General features: G+C 36.3%; 1 protein-coding gene across 1 annotated transcript in view; it reads left to right on the top strand.

Annotated features, from left to right (window-relative positions):
* Positions 1-12,659, top strand: part of DNAH8 (dynein axonemal heavy chain 8) — a 327,601-nt gene that overhangs the window by 115,941 nt on the left and 199,001 nt on the right. The window contains exons 30-33 of the mRNA XM_017515278.1: positions 111-215; positions 4,048-4,161; positions 6,710-6,772; positions 9,849-9,949. Of these exons, the coding sequence (XP_017370767.1) occupies positions 111-215; positions 4,048-4,161; positions 6,710-6,772; positions 9,849-9,949 (383 nt within the window). The remainder of the gene's footprint in view (positions 1-110; positions 216-4,047; positions 4,162-6,709; positions 6,773-9,848; positions 9,950-12,659) is intronic.

The following is a 12,659-nucleotide window of genomic DNA, read 5'->3' as shown; positions in this document are numbered from 1 at the left end:
GAACATGCTGTCTTCTTCTAAGACATAGGAATGTGTTTCTAGAAGGCATCTAAATCATTTGGCAATGGCTTTCCTTTGTGATATTTCTAAACTCCACCTTCATTCTGCAGGAAGCCTATGCTATTTTAAACAGATTTGAAGTTGAAGTAACCAAAGAAGAATCAGAAGCAGTTGATACCTTAAGATATTCTTTCAACAAATTGCAGAGCAAAGCTGTAAGTACGAATTTAGTTACTTTATTTTTTTAAGTCACTATCTCCAGAAAAAAAGTATTTTATACCTTTTTAAAGCTTAATATACAGTCATGTGCCAGTTAACAACATTTCAGTCAACAACAGACTGCATATACGATGGTGGTCTCATGAGATTATGATACTGTGTTTTTACTGACCCTTTTCTATGTTTAGATACACAAATGCTTACCATTGTCTAGAACTGCCTTCAGTATTCAGTACAGGAACATGCTGTACAGGTTTATAGCCTAGGAGCAATAGGCCATACCATATAGCCTAGGGGTGCAGTAGGCTATCCCATCTATGTTTGTGTAAGTGCACACCATGATGTTCACACAATGACAAAATCACCTAATGACACATTTCTCAACCTATCCCCATAATTAAGCAATGCAAAACTATAAATTATTTTAATGGTTTTATTGAGATAGAATACACATACCATAAAGTTTACTATTTTAAATTATACAATTCAGTGTTTTTTAGTATATTCACATAGTTGCATAACCACCATCATTATCTAATTTTAGAACATTGTCACCCCTGCAAAAAGAAACCCTATGCCCATTAGCAATCACTCTTGATTCTACTTCTTGCCCCAGCCCTGGCAACCGCTAATCTACTTTCTGTTTCTGTGAATTTTCCTTTTCTGGACATTTAATGTAGACTAAATCATACAATATATGATCTTTTGTAACTTGATTCTTTCACTTACATAATTTTTCAAAGTGATTCATGTTGTCCATGTGCCGGGACTTCATTTTCCTAATGCCTAATGAGATAGAGCATGTTTTCATGTGGCCATTTTATTGGTGATTTGTATATCTTATTTGGAGAAACATGAATTTAAATCCTTTGCTTAATTTTAAAAAGAAATTTTGTTGTTTTTTTATTTTTGAGTTGTAAGAATTCTTTATATATTATGGAAACAAGTTTCTTATCAGATATATGATTTGTAAATGTTTTCACCTTTTCTGTGGGTTATCTTTTTACTTTATTGATGGTGTCTTTTGATGCACAAAGTTTTTACTTTGATGAAGTATAGTTCATCTTGTTGTTGTTGGTGGTGGTGTTTTTGGTATGTTATCTGGGAAACCATTTGTCCAATCTAGAGTTATGAAAATTTATTCCCATGCTTTCTTATGAGAGTTTTATAACTTTAGTACTTACATTTTGGTTTCTGATACATTTTGAGTTAATTTGTGCATATGGTGTAAGTATGAAGTCCAACTTCATACAAAAGCATGTAGATAATTCAATTGCCTCAACATTGTTTACTGAAAAAACTATCCTTTCACCAACAAATTGTCTTGGTAGCCTTGCTGAAAATCAATTGATCATAGACATAAGGCTTTATTTCAGACTCTCAGTTCTATTCTTTTTATCTATATGTCTATCCTTATGCCAGTACCACATTGTCTTGATTATGGTAGTTTTGTGCTAACATAAAATTTACCATCTTAACCATTTCAGTAGTGTTAAGTATATTCACATTGTTTTACAACCACTCTCCAGAACTTGCAAAAATCTTGCGAAACTGAAACTCTGTTTAGACAACAACTCTTCATTAAACAACAACTCTCCATTTTCCCCTCCCATTTCTAGGTTGCCTGTTCACTCTGCTGATTGTGTCTTTTTATAGTCCTTATAGTCCTTTTTTTATTTCTGTTAGGCTGGTAGTGATGTCCCCTTTTTCATTTCTAATTTTAACAATTTGCATCTTCTCTCCTTTATTCTTGATTAGTTTATATTAGTCAATTTTGTCAGTCTTTTCAAATAAAAAACTTTTGGTTTATTGATTTTCTCTATTGTTTTTCTATTTTCTTTACCAATTTTTTTGTGCTCTAGTTTTTTATCATTTCTTTTCTTCTTTTTGCTCTGGGTTTAATTTGTTCTTCGTTTAGTTTGTTGAGGTTACTAATTTGAGATTTTTTTCTTTTACTATAGAACCTGATAGCTATACATTTCTATAAGCATTTTTGAAGTTGATAAACATTTATACACCAAAAGTTAGACATTAAAAATGAACTCCACAAGGGATGACCTATATTATTTAATTATGCTGAATTTTATTGAATATTAATTAAATTGGTTATTGGCTTTAATGTTTCTTGTTTATGAAAATACTTGTCACTTATACTGAAGCAAGACACAACAGCAAGGAGGCACAAAACTGAAGTTGAGGTCACAGCTTGTGATTGCAGCTCTACCACCAGTCAATTGGATGATTTTACACAATTTAATAACATTTGTTTTTCAATTTCTTCTTGGGGTCATTTAGTAAGGCTAATTTTTTTATGTATCTGTGAGGTTCACTTGAAGTAATGTATATAAAATACTTTTTGTAAAGAAATAAACTCATGTTTATTTAACTTCATATCCAATATTAACTAATAGCTTATTTTGAAAAAATGCTTGCTGGTTAGTCAGAGTAGTGAGTCTTAGAAAAGAAATAGGAAATCTCTACTGAGGTTTAGTGAAACCCAATTTTCTGCTGTTATTCAATGGAAAAGATTCATGGCTGAACGTGGTGGCTCACACCTGTAATCTCAGCACTTTGAGAGGCTGAGATAGGTGGATCACTTGAGCCCAGGAGTTCAAAACCAGCCTGGGCAACATGACAAAACCTTATCTCTACAAAAAATACAAAAATTGGCTGGACATGGCAGCACACACCTGTACTTCTGGTTACTTGGGAGGCTGCGGTGAGAGGATCACTTGAGCCCAGTCAGTTGAGATTGCAGTGAGCTGAGATTGCACCACTGGCACTCCAGTCTCTCTGGTCTGGACGACAGAGTAAGACCCTATCTCTGAAAAAAGGATTCACTTAGGTTGTTCCTTTGTCTCTTTAATGGCTAACGTTAAACCCACTAACCTATCCTTTAGTGGAGATAGACTGTCCTATTCTGTAATCACCATTAAACTTAAGGTAGTTTATGTTCCAATCTAAAGATAGCTGCTCTTGTTGAGAGCAGTTGAGAGCAATTAAGAACAGGGACTTTGGAACTACACAGCCAGGTTTTGAAACTTGACTTTGATACTGGTGCTGGGACTTTGGGGAAGTTACCTAGCCATTCTCTGCCTTAGTTTTCTCACCTATAAAATGGATATCATATTAGCATAGTACAATTTTCTGCATAGGGTTGTTATGAAGATTAAAAGAGTTAACATATGTAAAGAGCATGGGAGATGGCAAGCATTATTTAAGTGCTGGCTATTATTATTGAAGGTTTAAGCAGAGGCTTTTAAGACCATTGTGTGGGATATTCGTTATTTTTTTAATACTTAGAATAATGTCATTTTCTTTTAGGAAATAACTTCAACCACTGCAGGCATGTGAACTTATTAGAGATTGCTAATCCCAGATCTTGGCCTGGCCCCACAGACAACATGTGACCCAGGCTGTTCAATAACAGTAACTCTTTCCCAGGCCACACTGATGGCCTGAATTGGATCAACCAGAAGCAGTTACAGAAAAAATGACTTTGCCCCTTGAGTCACAGACTAGAATGATTTGAATCTCCTATATTGAATTCGGGGCCTGAATTCTCGTGGTAGAAAATGTAACATAGTTGTTGGAAGGCTGTGAGAAACTATAAACACCTAATACCAGGATATTATGCCATTGATTTTGCATTCTCACTAACTCTTAGAGGTACATTTGGGTTGTTAATATATTTTATTACACGCAAACAGAGACTTCCTTGTTCATATAGAATATCTGTGAGATAAGAAACTTGTTGGAATAGAATTGTAATTTTTGTTTTTAATATGTTACTTTCAGTCTGAGCTTGAATATTCGTTTTTATTCAAGGTTTCTGTACAAGATGACCTAGTTCAAGTGCAGCCAAAGTTTAAAAGTAATCTACTTGAGGCTGTGGAAGTTTTTCGTGAGGACGTGATAAACTTTGCAAATGAATATGAGTTGGTAATTTTTTTCTTGCTGTATGCTAAAATGTTCTGTGATGTGTATATATGAAATGAAAGTGATGAACCCTGAGAAATAGATATGTTGCATGTAAGTGGCTATATTTGCATATTTGCAGCTATCAGAAAAAGGGGTTAGCTAATCCTTTAAACCAGGGATGTCCAATCTTTTGGCTTCCCTGGCCATATTGGAAGAAAAAGAATTGTTCTGGGCCACACGTAAAACACCCTAACACTAACGATAGCTGATTAGCTGTAAAAAATTGCAGAAAAATCTCATATTGTTTTAACAAAGTTTATGAATTTGACCGGGCGCGGTGGCTCACGCCTGTAATCCCAGTACTTTGGGAGGCCGAGGCGGGCAGATCACAAGGTCAAGAGATCGAGACCATCCTGGCCAATATGGTGAAACCCTGTCTTTACTAAAAATACAAAAATTAGCTGGGCATGGTGGCGCGTGCCTGTAGTCCCAGCTACTCGGGAGACTGAGGCAGGAGAATTGCTTGAACCCGGAGGCGGAGGTTGCAGTGAGCCAAGATTGCACCACTGCACTCCAGCCTGGTGCCTGGCGATGGAGTGAGACTCTGTCTCAAAAAAGAAAGTTTATGAATTTGTTTTGGGCTGCATTCAAAGCTGACCTGGGCTTCATCTGGCCTGTCGGCTGTGAGTTGGACAAGCTTGGTTTAAGCAAATTTTAAAGAGAAACAAAGCAGATTTTGCTGTTAAAAGGAGAAACAACTTTGGAGACTGCGGAAGGAAGAAACGGTCTGGTTTTTTCCTTTCTTGGGGCCTGAATTCTCATGTTAGAAAATGTAATATAGTTGTGGGAAGGCTGTGAGAAACTATAAATGCCTAATACCAGGATATTAGGCCATTGATTTTGCATTCTCACTAACTCTTAGAGAACCAAAAAGATCCCTAAGAATAAATAATAGATGTCATACTGGGTCAGTCTTGTACACAACTCAACCTGGTATTCTGACTAATAATATTGACCTTGAAATTAAACTCAAAACTGAATATGTTCCCCTGAAATATTCTTTCTTTTAGTGGTCACAGTGGATCTGTATTCATAAGATGATTTAAGTCCTTGGTGCTACTTATATAATGCTTTTTTAAACAACATGTACTAAACATATCTGCTGATTTGCCAGCTCATTCTATTGTTAAAGTAAATTTAAAATGGAGACCAGGCCTAAAGAATCCCTGAGCAGACACAGCCAGTCACTTACATAATACATTTTTTTTTAACATGTACTAAATATATCTGTTGATATGTCCCCTCATTCTATTGTTAAAGTACATTTAAAAGGAAGACCAGGTCTGAAGAATCCCTGAACAGACACAGCCAGCCAGGCATCTTAAGTTATCTCACCCTTACACAATTTGCAGACATAAGCAAATCTGAATGCTATTTCTTATAAATGCCTGTATTAAGAACAGCCCAACTAATCAGAAACAGCAAACAAAACTGTAATTATATAACTGGGGACTTTCCAGCAGGACAGACCAAAGAAGACAACTTTATAACTGAAACCAATCAAACATTTTCTTTATATTACTTCTATGCTTACTCTGTAAAAGCCTTCTGCAGTGGAGATCCTAAACCAATTCTAGTTTGGAATGACTCAATTTATGAATTGCTGTGTGCTCAGATAAACCTAAAAAAAATTACTGTGCCTCAGTTTACCTTTTAAACACTATTATATTGGGAACCTGGTCTATTATTTATTATATCCATCATATCATAATTGACCATATTATAATAAATATATTATTTATTATATCCATCATATCATAAATGGATATTTATTATATCCATCATATCATCATATCATAACATAACTAAGTACATGTTAATGTACTTAGTAGCATTCATTTTTTCATTGGGAATAGCTCCTGTTATTTTAATTTGTGACTACATAGAATATTATTTTATTCCTTTTCTTATTTTGGAGACTGTTTTTGGGGATTATTTTGCAACTGTGTTCTGGTTCATAGCCACCAGAGACTGCTTTCTGCTTCTTCCAAATATCCAACTTACGTGTGTCCTTTTTTCCATATTGGGCTGAACAATTAGTAAAAGGACGCCGTTCTCAGAACTCTATATCAGTTATTCTAATGCACCACCACAGCATCATCATTTGTAATCATAAATGAAATTTGGCAGAGCCCTTGTGGTACACGCTCCATGCAGAATGTAATTTTGTCACATTTTTTATTAACTGTGTCAAGGTCCTTTAAAAATGAATGGAAGATGGAGTGATGAAAATGTTCTAAATGATTGTGGTCATGGTTGCACAACTCTGTGAATGTACTAAAAATCATTGACTTGTACACTTTAAATGAATAAATTGTATGGTATGTGAATTCCATCTCAATAAAGCTGTTAGAAAGAAACAAATGAAAGCTTCAAGTACAGGACAAAATTAGATCATTTAAATTAAAAACAATGCTTGTTTATTTAAATGGAGATAATAGATAAACCCAACAAACTGACAAATACATATGATTAAGAATGAAAATGGAGATTATATTTTTCCTTACAGGAAGGACCCATGGTTCCAAATATACCACCCCAAGAAGCTAGCAACAGGCTACAGATATTTCAGGTGAAACTACATTTTTTTTTGTTACATTGACAATGTGTAATTTTAAAAAATGATTTTAGGGAAAGATGTATGTTTTACTTTACAATAGAAAAGTTTGTGTTTCAAGTACATTAGACCTTAACCGCATTCTAATCTGCTAAATGGTACAATTGACTCCTCTGTAGCCCTCCATGCTCCTCTCCACAGAATAGCTCTCTGCATTTTTAGAGAATAAGACTGATTTTGAACTTAAGTATATAACTTATTTTAGTTCTAAGCATCTCATTTGATATGTAAAGTAATTAAATATCATAGTATAGTAACATTTATCAAAATAATATTTTAAATATTGGCAAATATTTTCCCCGCTTTTCCTCTGTATTCATTATTTTGTCTTCCTTTTGCATCCATTGCTTTAAACTTCCCCACTTCTTTGCCCTAACTTCTCTGCCTGTTCAATACTCACTGGATCAGGCCAACCATACACCATCTTTTTCTACACTCAGATTGCTGAGCGCATCTAGAGAAAAATCACACATCCACATGGATTAATACTTTGCAAATTCATGGATTCCTATGTACACTTGCTCCTCAGGAGCATCAGGCAGTTCTGTTCTTTGCTCCTGCTCTTTTTCCTGTTTCCTGGTGTTGCTGAATATGGTGGTTACGTTCTCTTTATGTCCTCCTTCTCATGTGCATTCTTAATAATTAAAAAAATGATCAGATGCCTACTATATGGCTTGCTCAGGAGAAATTTGATTAAGAAGTGGTTCTTACCTCTAAGCTGCTAGAATCTAATAGCGAGATAGCAAGCTAGAGAGATAATTGCAAGTGTGATGAGAGCTGTGACCTACGTATGTGAAGTCATGTAATGGAAACTGGTGTAAGGGGCTCCCAATCCAGATGGGCTATTGGGGCAGATGGAGAAGGCTTCCTGAAAGAGGAAGAATCTAAACTGTATTTTGAAAGACTAATTAGAGTTAGCCAGGGGAAGGAGGGGAGAAAGCAAGTTAGGCAGAATTTGCAACTCATGCCAAGGCCCAACAGAGAGGAAACTAGTAGGGTGATTTGGGGAGATGTAATGAGTGTAGTGTAAGGTAGTGCACCTTTGGGATGCAGGACCAAAGAGGATAGTGATGAGGAATGAGGCAACAGAGTGGGCAGCGAGCACAAGTGGAGGGCCCGGTAGGCTATAAGAAGTCTGCATCCTATCTTGAGGGTTGAAGGGTTCAAAGCAGGGAGTGATATGATTCTACTTGAATTTTTAGAATAGTTGTGTTTTTAAAAGATTTTAGTGTTATCAATGTGAAGACTGATTTGGAGGTGATCAAACTGAGAGCAGTTTTGGTAGTACAAGCAAGAAATTGCAAAGATTGAGACCAAGCAAGTGACACCTGTAGAATGAAGCAAACTGGGTGGATCATGAGTTTCTTAAAGAGGCAGAATTGACAGGCCTGAAACCTGGTTTGAGGGAAAAAGTCCAAGATTTCCAACTTGGTCATCTAGACAAAGGTAGAGCTATTTATCAAAGTAGGGACTGTGGTAGGAAGAGTGGCTTTGGGATTTGTTTGAGCAGATACCTTGTCTTCAAATTTACAGAGAAAATTTGGAGTATGTGATATAAACCAATTGATTAGTCAGCAACTGGGACATCATGTGCCAAGCTTTTACCCAGGGGTGTGGCTGCTTCATTGAAAAGACAATGTAGGGCACATCTTTTGCCTTTCTGTACCTTCCATTCTGCCTGTGCCTTGGGGTGTGAGCCAAACAGGCTGTTTGCCATGTACTTTGTTGGATAAGTGACTTTAGGTCAGATTTGTAGACACAACACTTTTCAAAAGCAGGTGTACTCCAACCCCCTAAAAAAAAAAAAAAAAAAGCAGGTGCCAAAGTCTGGATCTGCAGAGGTAGAAGTGCCTTACATTGGGCCCTGGGTCCTGGCGGTGCTCTCTCATGTAAATTTAGACGCATTTTGAGGAGTTCTTGGGCACCCTGCTGGCCTGTTAACAAAGCTGATGCTTTGTTCCTGTTCAGCTAATGCTGTGGGTTTTTTAATATTACTTGGAACCTGAAGGAAAAATGGGATGAGTGATTGGCATCTATCAGTAATCTTTACACATAGATAAGATTTTAAACACTGTTGTTTTAAGGCATTCTAACTTTGACATTGTTATTTCTCCTTCCCTAGTGTTTACATAGTCCCATGGACTCTTCATTCAGTACATTTATCAAGTAATCACCATGCCAACCACCAAGGAATACACAAAGTACAAAATCTGGCCCTTGCCCTCTAGGAACTAAGAGTTCATTTGAGTTCCCCCAGTATTTTTGTGCCTTCCTGATCTGGGTCCTGTAAAATATAGTCATGTATCTGTCAGATCTGTATTTTTGTCTAAGCCTTGTGAGCTCTGATGATGGTTATTCTCCAGGGCTGGGGTTTTAGGGTTCTATGGATATGCTGTACCACTTACACAGAGAGCTCATATGTCATCACAGATGGGTTACTGCTGTTGGCACTTGTGTTTTGAACATTGCTGATATTTAGCATCCCAAATATAGGATATTCAAATTCCAGTTCAAAAGGAAGAAGTAAAAGACATGAGCATTAACTTTGCTGATTTAAGTTGTTAGAATTATTTCAAATGGTGTTAAAATTGCATCTTCTTTTTTATAGACCTTTCATTGCATGTTGAGGAAATAGGTCCGAATGGATTAGACTAACACTTTGCTCATTTGAACCCTGTAGGATAGAGATGGCTAGTCTAAATTAGTGAAAAATCCTGAATTGTAGAGTTTTTAAAATGCAGCTTTATTACTTTTAGGTGTACTTATGGCAACTCAAAATATAGGCCTTCTGGAGAAGAAGAAATAATTTTATATAACATGAATGCTTTTAGAATGCTTGAAAGCTAACTCTCCTAAGTGTTTAACTTTCCTCTGATAGCTTGGTATCAGTATAAATTTGCTTCACAAATCCTTATTTTATAGATATTCCTTAATAAACCTCAGCCTTGCATTTATCCCAATTATAATAAATTCTACTTTAATTCTACTGAATTAATTATATGTTAGTACAATTTAAAAACCTTTGTTACAGGCCAATTTCGATGATCTGTGGAGGAAATTTGTTACATATTCATCTGGTGAACAGCTTTTTGGATTGCCTGTGACTGACTATGAAGTTTTACACAAAACCAGGTGAGTTCAGAAAATAGGCAAGTATTACAAGCAAATAATTAAATACTATGTATTAGAATCATGTCACCATCAAATCCTTTATCATGCAAAGAATACCATGGCTTGGAGCACAACTGAATATTTTCCTTACTCCAGATATTCCTAACAAATTGGACATACAGTCTCCTATACAAAAGAAATGTTCCAGAGGAGTAGAAAATATGTTGCTAAAATTTTGAGCATGCATGGTTTATATTTTGCCTATGCTTTGCTTTTTCTTTTGACTATTTTTGCATAGTGTCAGTGATTATGCAGAAGCACTGCAATTTTGAATAACTTTTGTTTATTTAGAGGAATAACCCTCCTGGATCCTTTTGCCTTCTTACTCCATTTATGGTAAAGTGCTCTTCCCCATTGGGTAGTCATAGAATTTATTGAGATTGAAGGCCAAATAACCTAACTGATTATAAACCACAGATATAAACAAGTATATTTCAATCGAATTTTAGAATATTCTCAAATAATTTAAAATATAACTTTCCTTAAAAGCAGCAATACAGTGAGCTCATTAGAGTCTTGGTTTTAGAAAATAACTTTATGTTGACTTCCTTCAAAGCCACAGCATGAAAATTTCATGAAAATAGACATGAAATTTTCTGAAGAGAAATGAATGTTTTAGTCATTTAGAGTAGGTGGTTTGTATTTCCTTTCTAAAACAGTCATTCTCTAAACTTAATCCATTAGCCAATTGTGTTAGAATTGCAGACGTCTGGTCCTCATTTCTGATTTGCTGAATTAAAACCTTTAGGATTTGGTCCTAGGAAGTCTGCATTTTACACACTCTCCAGGTGATTGTGATGCACACTCAGTCTGAGATCCAATGCATTAAACCTCAGGATAGCAGGAGAAATAGTCATCACCATTCACCAACTGGACCAAAGAACCATTTTCATTTTGATATTTTAAATTTTATGAATAATTTACGAAATGGTGAGAATGGTGAGACACTTTGAAGCTTATTTATTTATTTATTTTTTGAGACAGGATCTCATTCTGTTGCTAATACTGGAGTGCAGTGGTGGAATCACTTGACCTCCGGAGTTCAAGTGATCCTCCTGCCTCAGCCTCCCAGGTAGCTGGGATTACAGGGGCATGCCACTGGGCCCAGCTAATTTTTAAAAAATTTGTATAGAGACAGGGGTCTCCTTATGCTGCCCAGGCTGGTCTTAAACTTTGGGACTCAAGTGATCCTCCCACCTCGGCCTCCCAGTGTGTTGGGATTTCAGGTGTGACCCCCTGCACCTGGCTGAGAAACACTTTTTTGTTGTTGTTGAGATGGAGTTTCACTCTTGTTGCCCAGGCTGGAGTACAATGGCACGATCTTGGCTTACTGTAACTTCTACCTCCTGGGTTCAAGCGATTCACCTGTCTCACTCTCCCAAGTAGCTGGGATTACAGACATGCACCGCCACACCAGTCTAATTTTGTATTTTTAGTAGAGGCAGGGTTTTATCATGTTGGTCAGCCTGGTCTGAAACTCCTGACCTCAGGTGATCCGCCTGCCTTGGCCTCCCAATATGTTGGGATTACAGGCATGGGCCACCTCGCCCGGCTGAGAAGCACGGAGGTTAGAAGATTAAATTAGAAGATTTAAATTAAATTAGATTTAATACAAATTTAAGCAGAGTAAACTCAAACTTTTATTTTGTAATATCCAGATTTGAAGATATATGTATGCAAAATGGGGACCAGCTCATCAGCTGTCATGTGTGAACCTGGAGCATACCCATGTTGTAAATAAGGATTTCATGTTTTAAATCATCTCCAATGGATCTCTAGCTTATCATTACTTCTGATTTTTCTGGTACTTGCATTGTCAAGACTCAAATCTGTTGAAAACTCGGTTTTTTTTTAAGAGAAGACTATCATCTTTTTTGCTCTACAAATATGGAAGACATTACTTTTAGATTTGAATGATCAATTCCAAGAAATTTTACATTTCTAAATCATCTATTTCCTTAAATACACATCTGACTTCAACATTTGTCCACTTATGAAATGTGTCAAATAAAACTTATGTAAATATCCTAAATAATGAAGGAACACTGTCACTTATCTTTTTCAGAAAATGGGGTAGTCTAGGTTCTTGTTGCAAAATATTGCATGATAAGGGCCTTACTTCTACTGAAGTCTATGGAAATATATTGTTTACTTATAAATTACTGGATTTTATAAAATTCATCTAGGTTATCATCTGAAGACATAGTATGAGATTTTGCGTATTGATCAATTTCACCAAATTGTAATCCCAGCTACTTGGGAGAGTGAGACAGGTGAATCGCTTGAACCCAGGAGGTAGAGGTAACAGTGAGCCAAGAAATTATCATCAAAAGGGAGTGCTGCTTCTCTTTTCTGTTTAATACTTGGAAAACATATTCCTTTGTCAAGATTTTTCTCTTTACCTTTTTAGGTAGAAAGTGAAAAATTCTGAATTCTTTTATATATATATTTTATTGCATTTTAGGTTTTGGGGTACATGTGAAGAACATAAAGAGCTGTTGCATAGGTACATACATGGCAATGTGGTTTGCTGCCTCCATCCCCATCACCTATATCTGGCATTTCTCCCCATATTATCCCTCTCCAACTCCCTACCCCCTGCTGTCCCTCCCCTAGTCCCCCCAACAGACCTCAGCATGTGATGCTCCCCACCCTGTGTCCATGTGTTCTC

The sequence above is a fragment of the Cebus imitator genome, unplaced genomic scaffold, assembly GCF_001604975.1.
Source record: "Cebus imitator isolate Cc_AM_T3 unplaced genomic scaffold, Cebus_imitator-1.0 Scaffold546, whole genome shotgun sequence".
NCBI lineage: Eukaryota > Metazoa > Chordata > Mammalia > Primates > Cebidae > Cebus > Cebus imitator.
The sequence above is the reverse complement of the archived record's forward strand: the minus strand, read 5'-3'. Positions and strand labels throughout refer to the sequence as shown.